Source organism: Symphodus melops, assembly GCF_947650265.1.
Source record: "Symphodus melops genome assembly, chromosome: 10".
Taxonomy (NCBI): Eukaryota; Metazoa; Chordata; class Actinopteri; order Labriformes; family Labridae; genus Symphodus; species Symphodus melops.
This window is the reverse complement of record NC_136700.1, coordinates 10,093,871-10,120,956: the sequence shown is the minus strand read 5'-3', so window position 1 is coordinate 10,120,956 and position 27,086 is coordinate 10,093,871. Positions and strand designations below refer to the sequence as shown.

General features: G+C 41.9%; 1 protein-coding gene across 2 annotated transcripts in view; it reads left to right on the top strand.

Annotated features, from left to right (window-relative positions):
- grik4 (glutamate receptor, ionotropic, kainate 4) overlaps positions 1-27,086 on the top strand; it is a 235,311-nt gene that overhangs the window by 195,621 nt on the left and 12,604 nt on the right. For both annotated transcript variants that reach the window (XM_079353701.1, XM_079353702.1), the window contains 3 exons: positions 9,606-9,713; positions 18,203-18,406; positions 20,766-20,879. In XM_079353701.1, coding sequence (XP_079209827.1) covers positions 9,606-9,713; positions 18,203-18,406; positions 20,766-20,879 — 426 coding nt within the window. The remainder of the gene's footprint in view (positions 1-9,605; positions 9,714-18,202; positions 18,407-20,765; positions 20,880-27,086) is intronic.

Genomic DNA, 27,086 nt, shown 5'->3' with positions numbered 1-27,086 from the left:
GCTTCTATGCATAGATCTGTTTATGTGTGTGATCGTACATACAACACATATGTGCATCATTTTGCATTGCAGGGGGCTGCTGGGGTCCAAACACTTGGCCAGTTCCCGCAGAGAACAGAATCCCTAATTAAGTGTTCTAATGGAGGCACTTAATCATAGTTTTGCCATAGAAACAAAGAGGGAGAACGGAGAGGAAAAACAGAGAAGTATTTTTAGACAAAAAAGATGATTGGAGGGACTGAAAGAGGCTACAGAGCAGGGAGGAGGTTGTGAGTAGGTTACAGCAGGATATATTGGCCAAAAGTGGAAAAGGCCAAAGGCCGACTACAGCATGACTCAAAGCAAATTGTTCTCATTATCGAATCCACAGGATCTTGATACAATTGAGATGCACAGGAATAGATTTGGCTTTGACACTCGAGCACGCTCAAAACAGGTTTTCATGAAGCTTGCCAGGCTGGTGGCTACCAGACTTGTTATTGAGCTGAACTCTGTTAAAGGTCAGGGAAGAGTTTAAGGCATTTCTCTAGTGTCCACATCACTGTAGTTTTTTTTTTATCTGAAGCTGTACATTCTTTCTTACTGTGATATATGTGATCTTGAAAGGCACCTTCCTCCTGATTTAAAAACTGTACAGAAAAAAAATATAGCATAATGTATAACTTGAAGTGTGTTCTCAGTTCTATTACTTCCTACTGAAATGATAGAAAACCTTCTCCAGGCAAATGCACAAGCTTTCCAAACATCCCCTGATAGATTTACTGAATTACAAAGCGAGTGTTCCAACCCCATCCCTTTTATTGGGGTAGATTACATTTGCTGCAGCATTAAGAGAGAGTTGCCTAAATACAAAGAACTGATTAGGTTTCTGTGTGTCAGGTAGAGAATACTCCCGCCATGTTTGACACAGCAGTCACATTCATTTGATTATTTTCCTCCTCCTGAATAGATTTTACCTCTAATTCAGCAGCGGCAACCACAGCTCAAAGCACTTGTTCTTGTGATGTAATTAAAAAGGAGCTTTGGCTGCAGTACACTTAATTTTAACCTTGGATATTGATGTCTTGATAGTGCTTTCCTCCCACACATTTCAGTTCCATGTTCTCATTTCTCTGCATTTGTATACCCATAGTGAATCTTTCGAAGAAAATAATTGAAAAAAGTGTTAACTCATCCTGCCCTGCCCATGTCCACCCTCTCCTATCTTTTGAATTATTACTTTTAGTATTTACAGCCCGATTGCTTTTTTTTTTTTTTTTGTCTTTTAAACCCGGGTGTCCTTGTGTCAAGGTCTTTAGAGGAGGAGCTAAGGAACAGAGGTAGTTCAATAAGAGGAGACCTTTTTTATCTGAATCTACCTTCCTGTATCTGAGGGAGCACAGAGTTCCTGGAATATCTCACACACACACACACACACACACACACACACACACACGCACGCACACGCACTGTTGGGAATCTGACACACACACTGCATGGGTACCACTTCAATTTGCAAGAAATGATTTGAGCGGTGTTATTTACACAACACTTCCTCCAGTTAAAAGGTGAATGTGCTCGTTCATTTTTTTCTCTTTTCTATTGGATTTATTTATTTCCTGTCAGCGCAGCCCTCTGCGTTTATTAAAGTAATCTGCTTTTTCCTTCCTTCCCCTCTCTTATTCTTTCCTACCACCCCATCTCTGAGAACACTATTACTCCTGCTGCTGCGGATGCAGATGCACTCAATTCAATTTCTCTGCTGCTGCAACGTGAGGGAGGGGAGGGTGGGAACAGGTAAGGTGAGGACGAGGGGGCGGGGGGGGGGGGGGGGAGAGAGACAAAACATTGAGAGGATGAGAGGTGTTGGGTGGTGCACAGCAGGTCGACATATCCAACACTGCCTCCACCTTTTTACTGTCCTTGTAGGGCATTATCATAGGAGCCCAGTGTAGCTCAGCACATCATGACATGGCTTGGATCTCTTTTTGTGCCTCAGGCTCCAGCAGAGATGAGTACATCTTACCCAAGTCTGATAGGCGCATGGGGTCTTATATGTAAAGCTACTGCCACTAAGGTGAGAGTGAGTTAAGAGACTGAGGTAGCCCTCTGATCTCCTCCTGCTGTGTAGTTAAAACATGTTTCCAACTTTGATTTGGTGTTAGTTCTTGTTAGAGAGTGTCTGAAAGAATAAGTCTGTGTCTGTAAGAAAGCTGTTAGATTATAAACAACAGTTACAGCAAGTTTTATCACCCAAGACCTGACCGTTTTAATCAGGCGTAGAGGTGCTCCATGTGGCCTCCTAAAACAAGTTGTTCCACTGCTGTGCATAAATTCCTGGTCTGGAAATTGAGTTTTGCCATAAATCATTTTAAATGCATCTTTAATCGTGTCAAGATTTAATAGGGCCCCATGGCAAGATTATCTCAGAAATTCTGTAAAGAGCCAGTGAAACACAAAATCTATGTTTATAAAATCCCCTGATAATGCCACATCGAGTAGTTAAGAAAAAAGTATAGTAGAACTGACTATTTGGGGACAAAGAATATATTGAAAATGTGCTATTCGCCAGCAGGGGAAAAGAAAATAGTCGTATAAAGTCTGTGTTTATTTGCCAGTATGAGTTGCAGCTGTATTATTTCACAGTAAATAACATTTGGGCCTGAGAAGTCGCAGCGTCTCTGTGGATTGTGTGAGAGTTTCAGTACTTTAAAACCTACCTGGTGTCTTACAGTGTTTTATTTTGTTCTGTTTTTTATCATTTGGCCATAATCTGATTGCAATATATAAACATGTTGGCGCCAGTGTTGAGAAAGTGATTCTTCACTATATAGTTTGTGTTTCCATCTTGCATTAATGTTTAAGGATCATCCATTAAACACAGTTTCTCTTTCTCCTTGTTTATTTGTCGTCTTTTACCCCAATTTCTGCATCATTTGATGAAGATCACTTAAGGTGCCAAGCGCCTTTCCAGTGGGAAATTTACATCTCTTTCTTGGGTTCAATCTTCCTGAATGTTCAAATTCAAAGTTTGAATCCAGTTTGAGGAATCTGTTCTGTCATTCCGTCAAACAAACCTTTGCATGCCTAACTCCATTTCTTTCTCTTTTCCTTGTTATCATATCACCATTATATTCGGAGTGACAGAGTGTCGTGACGTCGCGAACTGTTATATAAAGTTTAAAAAGCCATGAGCCCTCTTGCTAATGTCAGTAACGCTCAGTCACAAAGCCTTGGATCGCTTTATGAGTGCCTTTGTCTCCTGTATTTCATTGCACATAAAGACTTCGTTGTTATTAGCTTAGTGTTGTGAGTGCTGCAGAAAGTCCTGGAGGTCACAGAAGCTATGAATTTTGAGAAGTAAAAACTTGTCTGCTAGCAAAGAACTCAAGTCCTTTTTATTAAATTTCCTCTCTTTCATTTTCCTCAAATAGGGATGAATACCAATCACAAGTCATGAATGTAATTTAATTTATCACTTTTGAAGTATAATTAAAATGTCTGGCTTGACGTGAACGGAATTGATTCTGACTATGAGGCCTTGTGCAACTTGTGCATGCTTCTACTTTTTGAGCTAATCTGACCTGATGTTTTTGTTTCTTTTTGTCCCTTAAACTCACACGCCCAATACACATCGTCATTTTCAGCAGGGATGTGAAGACTCTGTCAGCTGCAAGATACAGCTGCTGATATAAAAGTATCGGAAAGGGGGAAAGCTGGACTGCATTGTTTACAATTCATATTAGTGGCTTTTTGACATATTCTCCCTCAAGACTCTTTGCAGTTTGTTTGTTTGTTTTTTTATCTTGCATGTTGTTCAAGATTCAATCAAAACCTCTGAGGGAATCTTAAGTTGACCCAAAATGAAGTTTGAAGCAACAGCCTTCCCCGACTTTAAACAAATCACAACAGTGTCAATCATTTAAGAGTTAGTATGGGTATACAAGCAAGGTCTGTGTCACCAGTCAATGCATATGCAATCCCCAACCAATAAAGAGGTCATACAATAACATTGGATAGGTTCAAAAAAGAAATTAATGCAATCGTAGTGAATTATCTGTCAGCTCTAAGTTTAAATTGTGTAACTACATTTTTAAATTCATACGCAAAGTGTCTAGGCAGAGACTCACATCACCAGTGTATACACACCGGCATCCTGTGAGTGCCTCCACTACTCTCCTTTGTTTGGTCTCTCAGAGACGTGCAGCAGTCCCCTTTCCTCTTTTGTTTTTCTCAGTTTGCACTTTGCGGGCTGGAGATGGGGAATAGATCAAAAGCAGAATGGATGAGCTGTTTTGCAAGATCCCACAGTCTTAACGGATTTCAAGGCTGGGTGAGACTGTGTATGTGTTGCTTGGCTGAATGTGTGTGTGTGTGTGTGTGCGTTTGTGTGTGTGTGTGTGTGTGTGTGTGTGATATGCATGTACATGCAAATTGATGTATATGTGCCTGAGTGCCTCTGTGCCTGTGTGCTTGCAAGTTTGCATCTGTGTCTCTGTTTTTATCACTCTGCAGAGTGCATCTTTGATTCTACAAAGCCTCTGGATATACAGTAATGTAGCTACAGAACAGCCGTACATCGTTACCATCATTTGTTCTTTCTTTTAGATATGAGCAGGCTAGTAATCGAACTCTGATCTCCCATGTCATGTTCCTTCCATTCGATATTAAATTAATGTGGTCATCACTTTTTCATTATCAAGTGCAAAGTCACAAATGTAACTTTTTATGGGGAAAAATACATTTCAAGGTTAGAAAAGGAAGATAACAACAAAACAGTGATACTGCCTTGCCATAAGGATACTTATAGCCTTTCTGTAGGAAGTTGGAGCATTGTGTATTCATGCTGTATTCATTAACCATAAATAAAACCAGACATTTGCGTGGTAATACCACACATGATTTGACAGTCGTGTCATCAACAATGTTTTCTTTTCTCCATATTATGTCAAAGAACAACGAAGAGTCCAAATAGAAAAGAACCGCCTGGCAGAATGAGTGATCTGGGAATGGAGTACATGCCTGAAAGTCGAGTTCTGTCATCTTTGTTTGAATGAGGTCTCCAGTCAAATAAGACATTTGGATAGTCAATCATGTCCTGTGGGACACGGGCTGAGCTGGGACTGTGGCTGCCAGTGCGTCCATTGTTTGCTCTTCTCTCTAACAGGAATGGAGCACTCGGAGAACTGGCAGCGCTGCTTTGAGGAGCTGCTCTAACAGCCAAAAGACCTCCTCCTCAACCCAGAACCTTTGTCTCAATATTACAATAGAACAAGCAATGCCATTATTTACCAAAATGCCAAATAACGCGTGATTGTAAAGAATTGCTGGATCTGTAATCACACATGCAATTATTTGTATTTGGAAAAAGTAACAAACGTAGTTGTTGCTGACATTTAAAGCGTAATGTGGTCGATTTATGCCACACTTTCTTTACTGTCGGAAACAAGCGGCTTCATTAAAAGCAGGAAATAATTGCAAGAAAAGTGCAAGAAACAACTATTTTGTTATTTTTCTTCCATCAGCTCAAAAGCTATTACTTCCTCCAATCCTCTATTTGCTGCATGGCAGTGCAAACCACCTACACAACATCCATGTATGTCTAGCTCCTGAAGTTTGCCCGCGGCACCGCCCTGATCGCTCTCATCCCTGTGGTGATGAGTCATACCACAGAGAGCTTTGCTATAAAGATGGCCCATTTCCCCACTCACTGTTCCATAGAGAAAACGTCTATAACAGTTACACAGGAGAATACACGAATGCAGCGCCTCTGCCTGTGATTTCAACAATGTGATCTTTGTGAGGAAGAGCCATGGTGCTCTAAAAATAAGTGTCCATAGTTTTGGTTTAACTAGATCTAACTGCTGATTCAACCGGTGGTAATGTGCACTGATGGGTAGAAACTGCAGTCACTTCAACATATTTTCATCAAGCTCGGATGGCATTATGTTGCTATAAGAGCAATAAAAGTCAATTTCCAGGGGCCAGTGAGGAAATCATGCCCCTGCTTTACACACAGTCACTAACAAACACACACACACACACACACACTCACGTTTCTTCTTCCACTCCGACTCATTTGCACCACCTTGACACCTGAATGCTTTAGCCTCGGTGTAAGTGGGCTGTATGACATTATGTTTGATAATGGTAGCTATTGCTTCTCTCACATATGATGGATGCTTCTGTCACAGTGCAGTCTCGCCACACCTTATTGGACACGGGCGTTTTTCTGACAGGAAAATCAGCCAATCCTGACGCTTCAGTGAGCAGCCCCCCCCTAATCTTTACTTTGTGCGGTAATTCCAGGCTGCAGAACGAGCCCTAGGTAATCTGTTTCTGGGTGTGTAGTTCCCCTTGTTGTCACCTTCTCTTTCCCTGTCGTTCAGTTGCTCTTTCTCATTATTTTGCATTCACATTAACTTTCACTCGGTCTCTTTCTATGTTTGTCACTCTGTACGGTCTCCCAGTTGCCTTCACTTTTTCTCTTGTTCTCTCTGCCTTATGTTCTGACTCCCCAGCTGGCTGCTTCTCATTGATTTTCTTTCCATTTGTCAGCCTCACAGCACCTATTCAGTAAGTGATTGACATTCCTCCGCATCTTTCTCTTTCTCACTGTCTCTTCTTTTTGCTCCCTTCCCTATTCCCCTCTCTTTTAATATACCCCATTCTTCCTCCTGCCTCCCTGTTTCTCAGGAAAATAAATAGTGCACAGTGTTTGCGCACGGTCTAATTTGCAGAATTCTTCGGCATCCTAGTTATTTCTTGTAATTGCAGCGTAAATATCAAATTAATGACACCACAAATGAGAAACTTCAAGTTACAGGTCTTAATATTGTTGTACACAAACACAGTCTGGTGTACAGCAATATGCAGGTCTCTCTCTCTCTCTCTCTCTCTCTCTCTCTCTCTCTCTCTCTCTCTCTCTCTCTATCTATCTCTCTCTCTCCCCCTCCCCCTCCCTTTCTCTATGATAAAAGCTTACGAGTCTAATAGATTCTCGGGTAGTGCTACATGTGTAATGAGGTTTTATGCAATAGTTTAGCACTGTTGCCTCTCCAGGATTAATGGTTGGAGCTCCTTCAATGTGAAGTGAGCACAACCTACAAAATTATTACAAAATGTGCTCCAAGGAAAATGGCATATGGGATTATTGATGTTCTTTCCTGGCCATCAAAGTAATGGCAACGGTCTTACACCATTGTTGGTTATTTCATCACTTTGATTAGCTTTGTATTGGTTTCCATCTACAGCTTTAAGACAGAATGTCATCTTCTTCCCTGTTTATCCTATATAATGAATAGCCCCTTATTTTTACTGCACAGATCTATAAGAAATGTATGCATACAGTATTACAAAAGATAATTACAACCTTTAAGGCGTTTAGTCGATTTGATAAATGTCGCTGTGTTTTTGCTCTGAAACTTGCATTCCTTCTTCCATTAGCTGATGTAAACATTTTTCTTCCTAATAGTTGTACTGACTCAGACAGAATTGCTCTATTTTCTCTCCCACCCAGCTCAGAGAGAGTTGACGGCAGGGCCACCAAAAGGCCAGTTCCTCCCCCGCCAGCATATGCTTCCTCCTCTCTCTTCCCGTTCACAGCTCCCTGATCTCACTCTCCCTTCTCCACCATTTCTCCCCACCCCTGTCCGTGGGAAGGAGTCACGGTGCCACCTCATCCCATTACCCTCACAGTCTCTTTCATGCTCAGACCTCCAGTGACACCTGCTGAGCCCTGCCGAGCCACAGACCACCACCTCCCGCCACCTCCACAGGCTCTGACAACTGATTGTGTACGCTGATTGCTGAACACCATATTTCACAGATCCTCTTTTTTAGGTCGTGCTATAGCATGTTCAGATTTTCTCCCTTTCTGTCTCCCGGGGGCGTCGGCAGCAAGAGTGAGAAGTGTGTTGTGCAGGGGAGAACTGGAGAAAGCTAGTCTATTTGTGTGAGCAAGGTGCTGTTTCTCCCAACAAGTGCACCAGAGGAAATGGAAGGAAAGATCTTTTTGATCATATAGTCTCAAAGGAAATCTTTGATTCTGGGAGCTCTCTCTTCCTCTTTTTTTCAACACCACACATCAGAATTCATCGTCAGTGTTAGGAGATTTAATAGCTTCCAAATTTAGGCACTGATCAACATGAATGGGTTGAAGTCTCCTGAGAGTTTTGGCAAGTTAGCCTTGAAACTAACTACGACCTAGCTTGGAGAGCTTTGTTTACTGTGTGTTTCTTTTTTTAATGAGACTTCAATCACTGATCCTCAAACAGTTCTTTCTCTAATGTGTAACTTCAGCCAACAAACATACTCCCACAGGTTTGCATGTAATCAGATAACTCATGCCAGTGACAAGGATTGAACCCCACCAATAATTCAAGCTAAATTAGAATCCATATTTCTCATTTACTCATGGCATAGAATATTCCTGATGGAGGAAGTTTGATCATTTTGAGAGGGGATCTTATATCTCCTCAGTCTGGCAATGTTTACATAATTAGTTGAATGCAAATGAGGTATTTTTAATCATTTGATTTTCTTAAAAGCTGCATAGGAGTCTAAGCAGGGTGACCTCTATGGTTCTTGACACATTCCCTCTAAATTCAATCATTGCGGAAGATAGTTATCATCAATGGAAGTTACACAAACTAATTAAAGATAATGATGTATCTGGAGGTTATGGCCTATGCAAACATACAGAAACTGCAACATGTGACACCAGTGTTGCATTACTCTTACCGTGTAATCACCAGCCAAGATATACCAGAGCTTAAAATATGAATAATAAAGATCTAATACAGCACACCAGAGCACAGGAGGAGGTTAAATTAGCAGTCTGTGGAGAAGTCAGAGCACTGTTCTGGTGTCAAAACCAAGAAAAACACCCTTCATTTTACTGCATTTTTTACTTCACTCTGTACCTGGAGAGATTTTAATAAGCTCCAGGGTTGCAGAATTTTCCCCTCCATTAGTGGAGCTCCGAAAAATCCTTCAAGGTCGGAGCATACAAATCATCAAGGTTTTTTTCCTGTCAGTGCCATTATGGTAAAAACGGAGGCGAGGAGGAGAGAGAAGTGAGAGGCAAAGCAGATCCACGAAAAAAGCTCGTGTTTTCAGACATTGCCATCATGGAGTAGGAGATTGTCGAACGAGGCTCGAGCAAATAAATGAACAAAAGAGGAGATGGCAGAGACAGATTGAAAGAGAATGGGAGGAAAGATGGCGTGTGGGTTGAAGGTGTGAATCCCCAGTCAAGCTCTAATGAAAATGAGAATGTGACTCTGCGCCACAGGATTTGCCGGTAATTGGAGTAATGAATGCATTCTGTTGCCTCTGATTGAACAGATGCCCTGTGCTCGTTCCTTGAGGAGGCACACACATGCAGTCTTTGTTTCCTCCTGCTGTGTTGCTACTATTCTATCATCTTACAGTGTGATGACCTGTCCACCACTGCCTTTTCCCAGTCCTGTGTTTTGTGAAGGTCATACTGGTTTCCTAGAGAGGCAATTAAGGGCAGATTGTTTCTATCGGTCTTTCCCAGCTGATGGACTAAGTGACTGATATCTGTGTGTGTGTGTGTGTGTGTGTGTGTGTGTGTGTGTGTGTGTGTTCCCTCTTTGCAGATTGGCCTGTGGCATTCTGAAGATGGACTGTCCATGGAGAGAAAGCTTCCATCAATCAATGTGACAGACACCCTCTTCAACACCACTCTTACCATCACAACGATATTAGTAAGTACTACTGTATGCAGACGGGTTCGCACACATCCTCAGCGTGATTTTATGAGCTCAACTTCCCAGCTGAGCTACATGTGGCTGACATTCTGTGGTTGACAGACAATTACCATATCAAAAGCCCATTTTGTATTTTCAGATCCAAACTCGGTCCTCCTGGGATTAGAGGAAGTGCTGCCGCACAATTGTTTGCCCTGAGTACTTCAGATGAGGGTACATCACAGTGCATCAGCAGGAGCTAATAATTCACCGTGTCAGCCTTTCCCAGCCTTTGTTGTAAATAAAGATCCAGTTAGTGTTACTTCTCACTGCCTCCCCATGTTACCTGTTACAAAAGGAGGCATTTTTCCCGCAGTATCCTTAATCACCTGCTATCTCAATGATCAATTACAGGTCTGCCCTTCTTGGCCAAAGTGGGGACCTAAGCAGAATTTGTTCTGAGGCCCTATGGACGAGGTCGCTCCAAAAATGAAAGATAGATCACAAAATATAATCAAGCGACCGTTAATATAGGTTTGTTTTCAGAGTCTCTGCGTGAAAAATATTGGATGTTCATTAGTTAATCATATTTATCATATACACCAACCTGAAGAGTGTGGGGGAAAAAAACCATTTGCACAAACTTGAGGCATCTCATAGAAAATAAGTCCCAACCACAGCTTACAGGGAGAGGCAGGTCTAATCAATACCTTTAAAATCCTTCAGAACAAAGAAAAAATACAGAAAACATGAATGCACTCAATATATCAATCTAAGATTTATCTGAACAGTTGAGATTTACAATTGCTTAGCAAGTATATTGAGTTTCTCAATTTTAAATAAATGAACCATGAATGAATCATTAATAAATTGAGTGAACACAAGTTTATTATTTACCTTGATAACAAAAGGAAACAATGCTGTTATTTGAAATTGCTGCTCTGGCCCTGCCTGTCATTCTTTAACGAGCAGCCTAACAAAGTGTAACAAGTCAAAATAATTTGTAAGCTTTATGGAAGGACAGATTGGGTGTCAAGAAACATGAAAGAGACCTGAAACATGTCATTTATTATTGAAAGGTGTTGATTTTCTTTATGCTTGAATCCAACTTAAAGTTTTATTTAGCTGCTGACAACTAATTCTTTGGAGCTGCTGGAGTGCTTGGGCCTCCAAGAGGTCTGTGCCTTTCACATTTTGTAGTATTCTCATCACATTGAGTCCTGAATACAGTAAGGGCTAAACAGTACATACCCATTCAGACCAGACAGCTTGAGAATTGAGTCTCACCTGTGGATGCTGAGCTTATAGCTAAGGTTCTTATCAAATGAAACATACTTAAAACTCCAGCATATAAAACAGGTGACAGTTATACCTTGGCAACAGGAGTGCTAATGCTAATACTAGATGCTAGAATTGTTGGGACTTGGTCTTTGACTAGAAAGCTAATGGAATACCCACAAGATTCAATTTCAATAATATTGGTATGATTTTTCAATGCCTTGAAATCAGTACCAATATTTCCCCAAACCAATGATCGACCATGTTTACTCTCAGCTGCTGCAGAATTGATATTGATCTGAGATGATCACTGTTGTGATTGGATTTTAATAAGTCCACAGGAGCAGTGTATTTGTTGCAGCTGGTGTGTTACAGCTGCCCTCTGGGGTCCTCTAGGTCTTCATTCATTGAGGCACTATAGGACTATTTGTCACTGGTTTCCTTAAAACAAACGGCTCAGAAATTCCTCATAAGTGATGACTCTTGCTCATGTGTCAAACTAATGTTTAGGTGTATGGCACAAAAAGTCGCTCAAACTTTGCACAATAATTAGTTCTTGACGGATCCATCTCTCAGCAGTGATTAACAGTTCATCAATTAATCACCTCCCTGTTTTAACTATTTGAGCAGATGTGTTTGCAATTTCCAGCCCTCGTGAGAAGAATATAATGCCGTTGATTAACTTCCCTGTTTCTGTACAACAGGAGCTTTGACGTGTCTTTCGTCTACTGTGAAACATCAGATGTGACGAATGGATTTATGTCGAAGCTTCTTATAAGCATTCAGATTTTCCGTCAGCTGCGTGTGTTTTCATGCCTGTCTTCATCCCTTGATACACACAAACACGAAGACGGTAGCACACACAAACATGTCACTCCTCCTCCCCACTGATGAACAGATGATAAGACACAAAGTAGCTTGTAAGCAGGCACAATTGGCCCAATGTGTTATTCTGAGTGGCTGGCTTATCTGCTTGGGGAGTCTGGGAATGAGGGAAGGACATATTGCCATATTTCGCCACTGAACGACTCATTGGTCGCGTTGAGACTGATTGGGATTCAGATGGTTTCGGTTCATTTCACACAGGAGCAGAAGTGTGCGAGGGGAGCATGGAGATATGTTTGTGGTTTGTCAGTGTGTTTCTGGGTTGAGGGGGAGCACAAATGAGACAATGTTTTCACAACAGAAACAGGGTGTGAAAGAAAGAATTGGCCAAGCACAGAGCTTTGATTTCACTTTGGAGATATAGAGTCCCCGAACCAAACTTGGGAAGCCACCGAGGAGCAATTTTCAGTGCCTATCACGGCTCATTCATCATGGTGTGATTGCCGCGTTGCTGTTATCTCGCTTGTTGGTGGCAGACGAGCCGCAGCTGAAAGTCTCCATAAGAATTCCTTACCTTAAGCGCCAGCCTGGGAGACTGTGTGCATTTGTGTGTGCTTGTCCTACCACTTACAGTATTAATGGAGGGTCTGTTCCAAGGCTTCCGATAGTGTGTATTTGTGTGCACTTTGACATGTGCACCCGGTGTGTTTTTCACAACAGTTTCATTACAACCACATATAGACATCACCTCCCCCCTCCAATTTCATGAACAGCCCTAGGAAGAAGAAGAAAAAAAACCCAGTCACAGAATTGATTATCACTTTGCTGCTAGGACACAAGCCATGTGTTGGTATCATTGATTGAGTTTGTCAAGGTATTGCTTAGACCTCAGTGAAATGATATCTCTACACCTTCAGAAGCCACACTAATGTAATAGAATGGGCAGTTTTTATCCTTGAGATAAAATGCTCTTGAATGTTGTGGTATTGTGGTTTCTATCTGTTCTGAAAAGCAGCCGCTGGTTCAGCAAGGAGAAAGAGTCTTCTGTTTTAATTTCTACAGTATCATTGTAGCTCTGGCATGCATTGTTTGCATTTGGCTGGTAAAACTACTTGAATTTTCAGAGCTGCTATTAATCATCTTTCACAGTGATTATTATCTTACTACTATTAAAAATACCTCCACCCCAATATTTGACTCCAAAGATGAACTGTGATGAAGGCGTATTGATAATGGGAAAATAAAAACGACTTGACCTGCAAGGTATTATAAAAGTGTCCCAGCTGCTAAATTAATTTAGAAGAGATGGTCACTAAACAAATAGGTTGAACAGACTTTGTTGTGTTTGTTATTACACCCTCATGAAGTGCATATCTCCCAAATAAAGGGAAATCTCATTCCATCCATACATCATCTCTTACCTTTACCACTTTTCCCATTCGGGATTGCATGGGTGTTGGAGCCGATCCCAGAATTCATTGGGCATGAAGCAGGCTACACCATATGACATAATTCAAAGGGCCGACATATAGACGACCTAATGAGCATATCTTTGGACTGTAGAAGGTACCCGGAGAGAGCCCACTCATCGTGGTGAGAACATGCAAACACAGAAAGGCTCTGTCCGGGGATTCGAAGCAGACACCTCCTAGCTGTGAGGCTACAGCGCTAACCACTGGAACTGGGATCTTAAGCTTTCCTCACACTGCAAGGGACTAGGGAATATCAGAAGAATCTCGCCTCTCCAACTTTCCACTTTGCTGTCCAGTTCATCAGTGTTCACAGCCCCAAAAGCTCATTCCAAGCAACATTTTTCTTTAACTTTTTGTGTATTTTTGCTTATTGTTCCACAGCCAAACAACCTAAAAAAAAAAATTAAAAAACTGAAATGAATGAAAGTCTTTGTTTGTTGTTACAGCAGCACAGAGGTGTGGGATATCGTCACCACTATGTGTAATGCTCAGTCACACAAAGTCACTCTCAGCCTGTTTCACATTTGAGTTGAGAGAATGATGTTAATACATCAATTTATTATGCCACCAGCTATTTATTAAACAGCCTCGGATGTAAATGCATCAGTTATTTGATTAGGCTCTTCAATGCGCCTCATGCGAAGTGCATACAGGATTCAGGACTCCCCGTTATTCCTTGTTTCCAAAACAAAAACCAAATGAGGCAGAGCTTTACCTGTGGCGACACGTCTCTTTGGTGCCAGCATGCTGCCATTGTGAGGGAATAAAAAAAAAACCTCTCAATATTCAAATCCCTTCCAAGAAGACCCATTTTTCCTGATAATGCCTGAAATGTGCTTTGAGTCACTTCTGTTCAGGCCATTCCTATCTTCACAGCTCTCTTGGTCAGTCTCCCAGACTTCCCTCTTGTCACCGAGCGCCGTCATATACGCTCACATAAATGCTGCTAAGAATCTAGCAGTGCACATACTGCTGACTGATAAAAGCAGACACAGATGCTGATTTGTTGGCACATCGGCTCAGTGAATTTGCACACAAGATCCATCTCCATTTCACTTTGTGTGTACTCGTTCTCTCTCTGCGTTCATCTCATTTGTACTTCTGTTTTCTGCCATTTATGTGCTGCCAACCATGAAGCTGTTTGTTGAAATTTTGCCTCATAAAAAATGCACAAGACCTGACTCTTTTTTCTTATGACCCAGTATTTGTGAGCGTATTATTGTGAGAGGTTTTGTCATTCTTATTCGAAGAGGACTAAAGAACAGAATTGGGCAGATATAAATCTCCGCTGCCAGATTCCTGGACCCAGGAGAGCGAGTTTTTTAAGGATAAGAACAGTTGAAGAAAGCGAGTAGGGCCGCGTAAAGACATACTGAACACCCGCAGGTTTTAAAAGGGGTAACTCCTCTGCGGCGTGTGTGATCATCAACCACTGCTGCACCTGGCGCTATGCATATTTCATATAGGTGTGTACGTGTTTTTGCTTGTGTGTTTCTTCCTCCAAAGTTATCTGTCTGAAGGCAGACTCCTCATGGCCTGGGAATAAGCGCCTGCTTAAAAGTCTGCATTTCCTCACAGCTTCAAACTCATAGCTTTAGTACTGTTTTGCTGCTCTGTGCAGAAGAAGGCAGATAGAATTTCCTTGAGATTTTTGCCTTTATTGAAGACAGCTCTTTCATACCCCCATATAGGCTCTTCTTACCTTTTTTTTTTATACCTATTTCTCTCATTTCTTGGAAGTGGTTCTGTCTGGGTTTTTTTGTCAGTGTTTGTTGGAAGTTTTCAGATGTGTATTAACTAAAGCTCAGAGAAAGAGACATAAATGGAAACTAAGAATAAATTACAGAGAAGAAAAAACTGAGAAGTAAGAGGGGGGGATTTTTCTTTCCTGATAACACTCCGACAGCCCCTGGTATAATCGATCACTGTTGGGTTTTTACGTGTGTGATTGATGGGTGTTGGCCAGGTCTGTTTTTATCAGTCTGTCCAGTCATTACTTGCTCAAGGGACATGGCAAATTGAGGGAGAGACGCCAAACTAACACTTAACAAACCTGATTTATTTACAAAAATATAAATTAAAATGCATAAGAGATTAAGTTTGGTTGCCAGTAGAGTGTGGACAACCAGTTGCGTAGTGAACATACATTTTTAAATACATTACTTTATACATCACGTGTTACTGGATTCCAAGAGAGAGAGAGAGAGAGAGAGAGAGAGAGAGAGAGAGACAGCACTATATAAATCAGACAGCATAAAACACTTAACGCCATTGTTGTAGCAGCTCTCTAGTGTCTCCCAGAGGTACACTGTAAGTGTTATAGTAGAACCCAAACATTTGTCCCTCCTGGCATATTGGTCCTCTGTGCTGTTGGTGCGACTGGACAGGGTTTGTGTGTTTTTCTTTTCTTCCCTGTCCCCCGGACCTGCTCATGTTATGTAAAAAATGTGTGCGAAAGACATCCCCTGTGATAATAACATTGCGGAAATTGGAAGCAGAATGAAAGCATCTGACTTGGTCGAGCTGTACAGCAAGTTGCTGTTTGAAAAGCTTCACCAGTCTGTGGGCTGTGAAATTAGCATTTAAATGCGCCTTCAAGCATGCTGAAAAAAAAAAGTGCTTGAATTGATGCCTGGATATGCCGATGAGGTGAAGTGTGAACATTTTATTTAAAGAGTTAATGAAGAGTCGTCCATCTTTCAGTATTTTCTGATTCCTCCTGTCTGTATGTGGAACTCTGCTCAAAGCGCACAATGTCATATACTGAAAATTCAAATGCATAATTTTGTTTCTTAAAAGGGATAAAATGTTGCCTCAAAGATCTTGCCACTGTAGGTTTCAGCACAAACAGGAGTAAACCAAATATGCTATTTTAATGCTATTTTTTTTAATGCTATTTTAAGCCACAGAGTTTCATCCTTGTCTCCAGCACATCCCAATTCTTACAGAACAAGACACCCCTGATCCTATTATTTCCACTTAAACAACTGCATATTAAACTATTAATAATTAAAGTAATGTTTAAGCATTCACACTTAGGAATTGTGAATTTTGGGGGGAAGGTTTTTTAGATTTGGTGAACTTGTGAGTATTCAACAGCAAGAGGAGGTTGACTGTGAAATCAATCCAAAACAAACAACAATCAAGGGCAGAATTGGGAGTCTCTGATTAATTACTATTTTTTTAGAACAAGAGCAGGTAAAAACAGTACATTAAGTTCCACATTACTGTAAGTTGAAATACAGTATTTGAATCTACCGCTATCTGTCAGATAATTTCTTGTTATTATTTCCATACACCATGTCTGTTAAATCAAAGTTTGAGCCTGGTTCGATAAACTGAATCTGTATGCAGATTGTAGATGCATAGTCACGCAGACAGAGAGAGAGTCGATCCGTGCTTTTTTTTATTCTCCCTCTTATCGCAGCAGAACAGAAAGCCTCGGGTTCTGGTGTCCACTGAAGCAGTGAGAACGATGCAAAGTCTCCCAACCCAGTGTCAAAGTGATCTGAACTCCATCCCTATGTAGATACAGGTTAAACCACACAGTTGCTATGACAACAGGGCAAGTCAAAATAACAGTTGTGCCACCTGATGTGCAACGGGCTCTCAAATGTTTCCAATTTCTGTGTAACTACTATTTTTGTGGCTTTGACTGTGAAGAAAATAAATCGGCAGTCAAACAGCACAAACAAAATGTGTTTTTTTCCAGCTGTGGCAATGACAAAACAATTTTACTTCTATTTCTGTTCCAAAAAAATACAACCCGTCACAACACCACTGTGTATGCTTTACCCTGTCACAGCTGCTTTAAATGGCCTCAGCCACATGACCTGTGGATGAATGTTCCTCGCTGTAGGCACTTATGTTTAAACAAGCCTTCGACAATCTCTTCAGTACACTCATGGTTAAACAAACTCTGAGCCGGATATTTTTTTCTGCTCATGACAAAAACGTGTTTTGTCAAGCCAAAGGGAAAAACAGTTCAGACTTTTTATTTACAGCAATACATCATACTTTTGTTTTATTTTTATAAATGGAGAATGTCAGTGTAAAAAAATGCTTTGAGTCATCGTTTTCTCATCTGATGTTGTGTTGCCAAAGTAAGTTACTTTCAGCTGGAGTGCAAGATGGAGAAACAGCAAAGTGCTACATAACACTGTCTTTTTTATGATGTAGTGCAGCCTGAGCCCACCAAGCTTGACAGTTGCATTATTTGAAGCATAGCACAATAAGAATGCTTCCAAAAAATACATCACTTTGGGCTCTTTAAATCTTCTTACAACATCAACTAAATGTCAAAAATAGACATAAATAAACAGACAGCCAAACTTGAGTTGGTTCTCTTAGAGACAGGTAGTAAATACAAATGTGTATGCGCGCGTGTGTGGTGATAGTTAAACTGCCTTTGTTTCTTATCCACTTTTTGCTTGATGCTGCAGATTAGCACACACCTGTCTGCGCCTTTTTTAGTACCTGGCTCGGCTTCAACTCCACAAATCTGCCTTTTCACTGAACAAGCCGTAAAACTGATATCTGGTCTATGACCTCTAAAGGACAAATGGGCTTTTCACTCCGTTTTCCTGCGCTGTTAGAAGTTTAGTTAGCTTCAGTAGAGCAATCCAATTCAACATTTAAAAGGAATTCCAGCTATTCAGTAGTTGCAACTGTTTTCAAAAAACCTGGAACACTTTAGCACAGAGTCGTATAAATCCTTAAACATGTAGTCTCATGGTTAGGCCGAGCCCCCAAAATTACTGACTCCTACTTAATCCATGATGCGAATCCATATTGTAATTTGTTGGACCTTACATTCACAGCCACAGAGGATTAATTTTTTTATGTTTCCTGCTGATTTTGCTTCATCTTGTTTGGTCACTTATTAAAAGACAGTGCGGTACTGCATGTAATGCAATAGTTTGTGTTTTTCAGGAGAATCCGTATGTGATGCTGCGACAGAACCACAAAGAACTGGAGGGAAATGACCGCTATGAAGGCTTCTGTGTTGACATGCTGAAGGAGTTGGCAGATATTCTCAAATTCAAGTATCGCATCCGGCTGGTTGGGGATGGAGTATACGGGGTCCCAGGAGCCAATGGAACGTGGACGGGCATGGTTGGAGAGCTCATTTCAAGGGTACCTTGCCTCTTAGTCATTCATATTCTTATTTCCACATCAAATACACATCTTTTGGAGGCGTGTAGTATTATAATACACATACGTATCACTCAGCTCTCATACACTATCAGCCAGTGGCTTTCCATTTGTCATACACTCTTCTTTGCCGTTTGGCAGTTGACCTTTTAGCTGAAGTATTGTTTTCGCTCAAACAGTCACAGCAAGTTGGTGGCTTATTCCCTGGCAGCTTTTTTTTCCCGTAAGCCTTCTAACCTGACCTTAACACATTCTCCTTCTTAATCAGTCTATGTTGTTGCTGATAAATCTCTATGCGAACTCTTGCACTCTTTTCCACTAGTCGGTATGTAGCAGTTAACAGGCAGATAAGGTGACATAAGGGAGCTGAGGGGAGAGAAAGTAGAAGAATTGGCGTAAAGACAGGGGTGAGAGAAAGTACAGACAGAAGAATGAAATCAAGAGGGACTGAGTAGATCTTAAGAGGTGATCTGTCTTAATTCTATGGGCTAATGGAGGGCAAAGTTATTAAGTATGTAAAGCAAGAAGTGCCAGTTCTTGTTATTGTCAGAGCTTGCCACCGTCCCATTCTCCTGTAAGTTGCCTGTGGAAGGCTGACCTTCAGAAGTGCCATGGTTGAGGTCAGCACGTGTCTACATCGGGAGCTTAGACTGAAGAGTGGCAAGGCAGGGGGGGTGGATAAAAAGTCGAGATGTGCTGGAGAGGGATTTGTCAAGGGATAATAGATGTCTGGAGCGATGTTCCACAATGGACATAAAGGCTACAGCTTGTTTGGTTAAAAGCTTAGATAGGAATGGGAAAAATAGTGGAGGAAAACGACTTTGAAGAAAAACTAAGGAAGGGCCATAAAGTTTTATACACTTAGTGAAAAAAAGGTCAGCCTGAGGTTACTGTGGTCAACAGATACCTATGCCCCTGCCTGCACCATTCACAATCAACTGTATTTCACAGCATGAGGGTGATTATTTTGAAAGGTGTTAGACAGGCTGACTGACAATGTGACACGCTAGAAGGAATCCAGACAACAGTCTAAGTGCAGAGCAGTTTGTCCTGGTTCATAATCCACAGTGCTGCAGCAAGAGAACAGAGGCACATTATGTTGTGATTTAATAGAAATGGAAACAAGTATGATGCAATATTGAACAGCCAACATTACAAGGTTTTTTTTCAAGTTATACTAGAAGGCATAACAGCCGGCAGGAAGGCAGAGAAATCCAGTAATCAGTATTAATATTCCATCCCATCATAAATATTTCAGTGGCTGTTCCGACGTACGTGTGTGTTCATTTTTCAAAGGATCAGTGACTTTCTTTGTTGAAATTGCCTCGATGGTTGTTCCTGGAGTGTGGCTTCCTTCCGGCACTAAAAGCAGGCATCACACTTTCAAACAACACAGAGGAAAAAAAAGAAGAGGCAACGGATGGCGGCGGGTCAAAGCCTGCAGGCAGAGGATAGGGCAGCATGAGCTATTACACTTCAGATTGATGTGTAGGCAAGGGCAAGGTTAAAGAGGTGGAAATGTTTAATGTAATGCACTAATTGAAGCAAGTACACAGCAGGACTGAGCTTTAAGTTGAAGGCAAATGTCGTCTGGTGGCATTTTTAAGCTGCTCTAAAGGTTAGGATAATTATGGAATGCAACAACAATTTTCATACTACGTCAAAACAGATTTGAAAAAAAAAAAGAAAGAGACTCCCTTTCATGCATGTAAAGTGCCCTTTCCATGTCTCTTTCCTGGAGATACAGTGTGTTGAGAGTGACATCTGCAGTGCTGCAGAGCTCCTTTCTCCTCTGTTGCGTCCTCCCTTTCCTACTCGTCTCCCCAATCCTCTTAGTTCTCCTGCAGCACACAAAGAGCAATGCGTTGCTGCTTTCACTCTGTGCTCCTCAGGGAGATGAAAAATCCCTTGCAGTAGCACTTTACTGGCCTGTTTTATTAGCAGGAAGCCATCCAGTGTTCAACGTGCACTCACCATTTTCTGTGTATGTGTATCTCCGAGTGTGTGTGTGTGTGTTTTTCCGACTGCTGCTATGTCGAGTGATTTGTCTTGACAGCGTTCCCGTGACCGGCCACAATGATTACCCCAAAGCTCTTTTGTGCCATCTACATGTACAGACACACAGAGTGGCATTGCTAGATAATCCTCACCACAGATAGAGCCATTGGCAAACAAAGAGGCAATGAATACAAAAGGGCATTATTAGGGAATTTGTATCCAGTAGCCCACTTATTATGTCATCCTCATCTTTCTCTGAAGCTCTTAAATGATCAGTTATGTCATAAACTTGTGTCACGTCATGACTGTGTGTCTTTCTTGTTTACTTGGCTCTGTGTCTCAGAAAGCTGACCTGGCGGTCGCGGGCCTCACCATCACAGCAGAGCGTGAAAAGGTCATAGACTTCTCCAAGCCTTTCATGACCCTCGGCATCAGCATCATGTACCGCGTCCACCTGGTGAGTTACCTCCAACCAGCATCCATCCTCTCCGACCAAACAAACGGGCCCTTGTGCACAGCTTGTGAACCTATCACAGTGGGTTGTCATTTTTCTCTAATGGCGAAAAGAGAACAGCTCTCACTTCACCTCCTTTGCCTCTCAGCTGCATCCTTCCCTCTGCATCTGTCTTTTCCCCTCCCGGCTCCACCCTCTGCTTCATTCTTTCCTCCTCTCCTTTAACAGTTCGGCTTCCCTTTTTTCCCCTCTTCTTTACCTCGTCTCTTCTGGCCCTGCTGTCTCAATTTGTTTACTTGTGTCCACTTCCACTGTGTTTGCCCATTTGCTCCTTCTGCTACTTCGACCCCCCATCCTGCCAGCACCAGATGGCACTCTTAACTGTGCAAACCATCCGATGAACATAGCAGTTTCACAGTTGTTTTCGTCTTGCCCTCTGAATGGGTTTGGCCGTCTTGTTGTCACACATGCATTGCCCTCCATACTCCACAGAGAGCATGCCCAAGCAAGAAACAGCAAAACAACAGCAGTGCAGGTGGAAACGAGCCAGTGTTTGCCGACTCAGTGGCCCATTAATCATCCGTCCTCTCCGAAAACCCAAGGTGACACTGCAAGGCCCGGTGTATCTCTGGCCATAGTCCACGCTGAGGTGTTTTGGCACGTGGGCTGGCTAACATTAGTGTAGCTTCCCAGAGGAGCATTTACTCGCATTCCCTCTTGTACCGTCTCCCTTCCTTGTAAACTGCCCTCATGCTCACCTTCCCTCACTTGGCGGGCAGCTCTAATAAGAGTAGCAGTGAGGCATTCAATTGAGCGCCAACTGTTGGGGAGAATCAATCGATGTCCGCAGCAGGTGCAGTGTTAAATGGGCCTCTGGGTAGCATATCACCTTTGAAGTGAGGGGGCATGTAAGCAGGTGGCAGCATTAGGAGGTGATATGGACCTGAAGTCTCTGAGGGCGAGCAAACTGATCCACAAAGATGAATTAGCACCGACATGACTCATTTCACAGCAAATTCCCGGATAAGAGGTCAATAAGAGCAATAAAAAGAAAGATGTTATTAAGAAAAGGCGCTTGTGTGGAATATGGTGTTTTGGAAAGAGGAAAAAGAGAACAGAGTAAGATAAAAGGAGAGGGAAGAGATGTGTCCTTAGTCTTCTCTCTCTCGCGCGCGCGCTCCCTCTCTCCTTCCATCATTTCCTCACATTTTTTTTCACTCTCCCATCTCCCCTTGGCAGTTTCTCAGATCCGCCCCACGGCGGTCCCTCCGCATGGCTCTCAAATTCGATATTTGAATTTCTGTGACTGCACACTTGTTTAGTTCTAATCCACTGACTATTGATCTGAGGCACAGTGATTTCTACACGGGGGTTTGCTGCTTATTTCAAACTTTAAATGAAAAATTCAGGCTGATCAATAAGAGCGGCAAATGCAATAAAATAAAGGCGCCTGTTGGGTATTAATTACCATCAGCCCATCGACCATTTAATCACCAGCTATCATCTTTGTCAGTCTGTATTGTGTTTCTTTTTTTTCTTTTCTCTTCCAACCAAACACTACTTCTGTCTTTGAGTGCGCAACTTTTTTTCCATGCAAAATATTTCTCTTTTAAAAGTATTCACTTTCTGAGCCAAGAATTTTTTTTCCTTTGATATCAATGAATAAAACAAAATCCAATTTTGGCAAAAGGCTTACCCATACATTAAAAAGTTATCTTAAATTGTGCTCTGAACGCAGACGAGTGACAATTACAATTTGTCCCAACAAACATCAGGTTTCTCCGTTCTTAAACTGTGAGCGGTCACAGTACAACTCTTCATTACCTGTGGTAGGATTTAGCATCTTTGTTTTCAGAGTTTGATTCTCTGGAGGTGCTGTTGTAGCCTCGTGCTACGTCATCAGTCTGTTGCCTGATTTTCATGGCCAAACTTTAAAAGCAATTAGGGGAAAGAAGCTCCTACAGCCTGCTGCATGTGTGCACAAGACAAGCTCAACCTGGCTAGGTTCTCTAGCCATTCTGCTTTATTATTATGTTTCCTGATGGGTATAGGTTGTTTGCTAAACAGTCATGTACCTCAGCTGCCTGTACAATACATTAATACCAGAGTTATGAATTCAGACATAACCGAGAGCAATTGTTAAGCACTTCTCATAAAAACACCCCCCACACACACACACACACACACACATTGTACCGATAATCTGTACAGCAAAAGGCCATATGCTACAACCCCAAAATCCCAACACTCTGAGGTACTTCATATCCGTGCCAGTTCCATCATTTAAACATTTTCATCATTTTGGGAGCTGTGCAAACCGAGCAAGCGTGTGTTTGTGCATAAGAGAAAGCGGGGCTTAATTAGACGTAGGAGTTAATTAGGGCTGTGTGGAAGCTGTGTTAGCTACAGCAGCCGCCCCCAGGGTAGAGCACAGCATATGGAGCTTTATTGACTTTCTTGCCACACACGACCTCTGACACAATTACACAGTCACAAACACATGTAGCACCTTTGCACACACACACACACACACACACACACACACACACACACACAAACACACACACACACACCAACATGCACAAAACACACAGACATAAATCCTGAGAACCTGTAGAGCCCAAGAGGCAGCAGGATGGTGTTGTGAATATGAACCTATGACCTCTGCCAAATCAACTGCTCTCCTCAGATTGCCCCTGCGGGTATCTCAAAAAATGAAACAGCTGACAGCGTCTTCTCTGACACACTTAGAAATGCAAGCACTATCAAAGAGTGGAGAAAAGAGACAGAAGGTAGGGAGGGTGAGGAAAAAAGATGACATAAAAGAGAATAAACAAAAAAGAGAAGGAGAAGTATAAGGGGTAGAGAGACGACGGATAAATGAGAGCAGAGAAGTGAGCAGGACAGGGAGAGATGATATGACAATGGAAAGTCTCCCTCGGTGAGCCTTTATTCAAGCAGCCAGCCTCAGGGGGCATAAGTGTGGTATGAATACCAAGAGGCAGGATGACTAGGTGAAATCCTTCACTGGATAACCTTACCAGCTACTCCAGTCACCCCTGTGTGCAGCCGTCTCAAGAGACAGAGAGCGGGGGGGGAAACGGAGAGAAGGAGAGAGAGATCGGATGCAGGAAGGACAGTGGGAGTTGAGAGTGAAAAGCACAAGGTAAAACAAATTAGCTCTTCATCTGCATATTTGGAAGAAATAGATGGGTTATTAACGTGCTAAAATAGCTAACATTGCCTCGCTTGAGATGCACTCATAAAAGGAGGTCATAAAGGATGTTAAGCCCTCTCTACCACGCCTGTGTTCTCGCACGTCCTTTGATTCGCCTTAAGCCCTCTTATCATCTTAACGTGACGATAAACCTCTACAAAATGATTCCCCTGCTTCTAATAAAAAATAATTTGAACACGGTAGCAAATGTTTATGTGTGAAGTGTCGGGGCGACCTGTAGCTGTAATGTTTAGTCATGAACTCACATTTGGTGCTTATTCCACCATGAAAACTGTTTACTACAGCACAACGACTAATATATACAGTAACTCCAACTACAAGACTTCTAATACTTGGTTGTAGTTTCTCAGTCTTCCCTCTCATCTTTGTCTATATCTTTTATTAAACAGTAACTACCATTTGAGCCATGGTATCTTTTTTTTTGGCGGGGGGTTTGTCTGCCTACCTGCTGCCTCTATATTCAGCACTGGTGCTCCCTGAGTAACAGGTCGTCCCAGCACGTTTTGTGTGTGCCCTACCGCGGATGACTGACAGTGTAGACAGCTGCTGACGAGCTTTGAAACACAAACACACAGCTACTGTCAGTCTGTCTTACGCAGGCTGACTGAAAAATGAAGAGAGAGCAGACCACCCTTGTGAGCTCACTGTTTAAACAGTAATTCTGAATGAATCAAAAGGATTTGTGGACTTCTGGTGTCTTGTAAATTGATTCCAGAGAGACGTAAAGAACTACGTTTTTTTTTTTCTTCTTTTTTTTTCGTTTTGTTTAATCTTCAATCTTAACTCCACTAATGATCTGATGTACAACTAGGAACTTTTGTTGTTTTAAAATACGCTCAACCTTGGCTCAGAAGTTATTTATACCTGTGCTAAAAAAGTGGCAGTGAGGCCTGAACTGCAGAGATGAATCAGAGGTAACCCCAGTGAAGGACAGATGCACTATTTCATAATTTTCTGACATCAAAGGGAACCGAAGTCAGTCTGCCCTCTCCTTTGGGCCACCTCGGCTCAAACAAGGATTCAGTGAGGCGCTATTGCTGAGCTGAGAAAGCTATGGCAAACAAACCTGTATCAACATTTTCTTTCTGGATGCACAAAAAGCTGTAAACACAGCATTAGCACATTAACACCTCTAAAAAGCGAAGCGAATATGTTCACAAGCAGTTCCAAGTTACCGTAATTGCACAAGTGTGAGGAGCTATATTGTTTCTGGCACCATACAAGACAAGTGAAGGAGCAGCTTATAGCTATGATTTACTGAGGGATATACTGTAGCTGGTTCTTCAGCTGCTGCTCAATGATCGAGTGTTTAAAATGAATAGCTAAAATGAGCTAACTATACCCCCCCCCCCCACACACACACACACACACACACACACACACACACACACACACACACACACACACACACAAATAAAACATTGAAGTTACTGCTTTAAAGTGTGAAAAAAAGTGCTGATAGTTTATCAAACGCTCTGTAGAGCTGAGAGCTCCTGCATAGTTGGGTTTTAGTTATTTGTTGCTTAAACCCTCATTTGTGTGACAACACTTCCCCCATAATACATTCATAACACAAGTCATTGTATCCAGTGTTGTTATTGATTGAATGTTGATTATTGATTAGCTTAGATAAAAAAGAAACGTTTCAAAAGCAGGCATCATACCAGAATCCATAACACTATGTTTATTGGGAGGTTTTTCTGGGACTCAACATGACCTAAAATGTTTGTTAAACCAAAATGTTTCCATATCCTGACATATTTTAAAAATATGTACACACATTTTGAATACATTTTCTGCATTTCGCTTTCAGGCTTTCTGAATCTCAGTGTGCTCATTAGTGTGTTTCTCACAGCCTTGCCATGGATAATTTCCCCTGCAAACTCCTGAGAAACAGAACTTTGTGTCTGAGTCTTAAAGCACACATATTACAGCAACAGAGTCAAGAGTTCTTTGCAGCGCACGACTCCCACTTTTTTCCTGTTGTCTTGTGATCTCTGTCTCTACCTATCTTTCTCTCTGTCTCTATTTCTGATCTTCTTTTCTGCACCTCCACTTCTCCAAAATGTGCTAGCATGGGAGTCCCACATCTCCAAAGCTCCTCATCTTAATAATAGCACCTTGGTGGTATAGCTTAAGATTCAGTCACATGGGAAAAGGCTGTTTAAAAAAAAAAAAACGCTGGTTCAGCAAGCATGCAGCGAACCAGACCAGCAAACACAGTGAATCATGTCAGCATGTACATACTGTATGTAACCCCGATAATACTGATAGCAACAAGGGGCAGTTTTGCAGTAGTACTGAATATGCCATGAATATTCAATGCTCGTCTACCACTGTGATAGCTGTTGTGTGTTTTCAGACCACGCTGTTCTATTTTCAGACAGCTATCATCATCAAGCACTAGACTCCAAAGATAGACAGACATTAAGGCAGGCAGGCTGATATGAATCTAGAAATTAAACTGAATCTCACTCCTCCTCTGCTGCTTTCTGCACCGCTCCCTTCTTACTCACTAAGGCTAATGTGCAAGTGATTACAGACACATTAATGAATTTTCGTCTCTCTGCAAGTCTAAATGCAGGTTCGTTTATCTTAACAAATGCCTACCAATATAATTTCACCCTCTTGCTGCAAATTAAATTTTGAAGGGCCCCGGAGATGTGCTGCTGCAGTGTTCTGGCCTGCATGACGTCTCTTAGGAGTACCTGATTGAGCATTTTTTTATTAAAGCAATTTGGGCTGGTTGAGGGAGGGGAGCTGGCTCCACGGCGCTGCTTGTCAACACAGAAGTGGAAGATAAGGGATTTCTACATGACTGAGTGTCGCTCTCTCAGAACAACACTTGGACAGTTGGCTGTTTGATCACCACCAATATTTTACTGTCTCGCTGGCCCTGACAGCCACCTTCATTTCATAGTCATTAACAGATGGTGGACGTGCATCTGCGTGTAAATGGCTGATATTCCCTC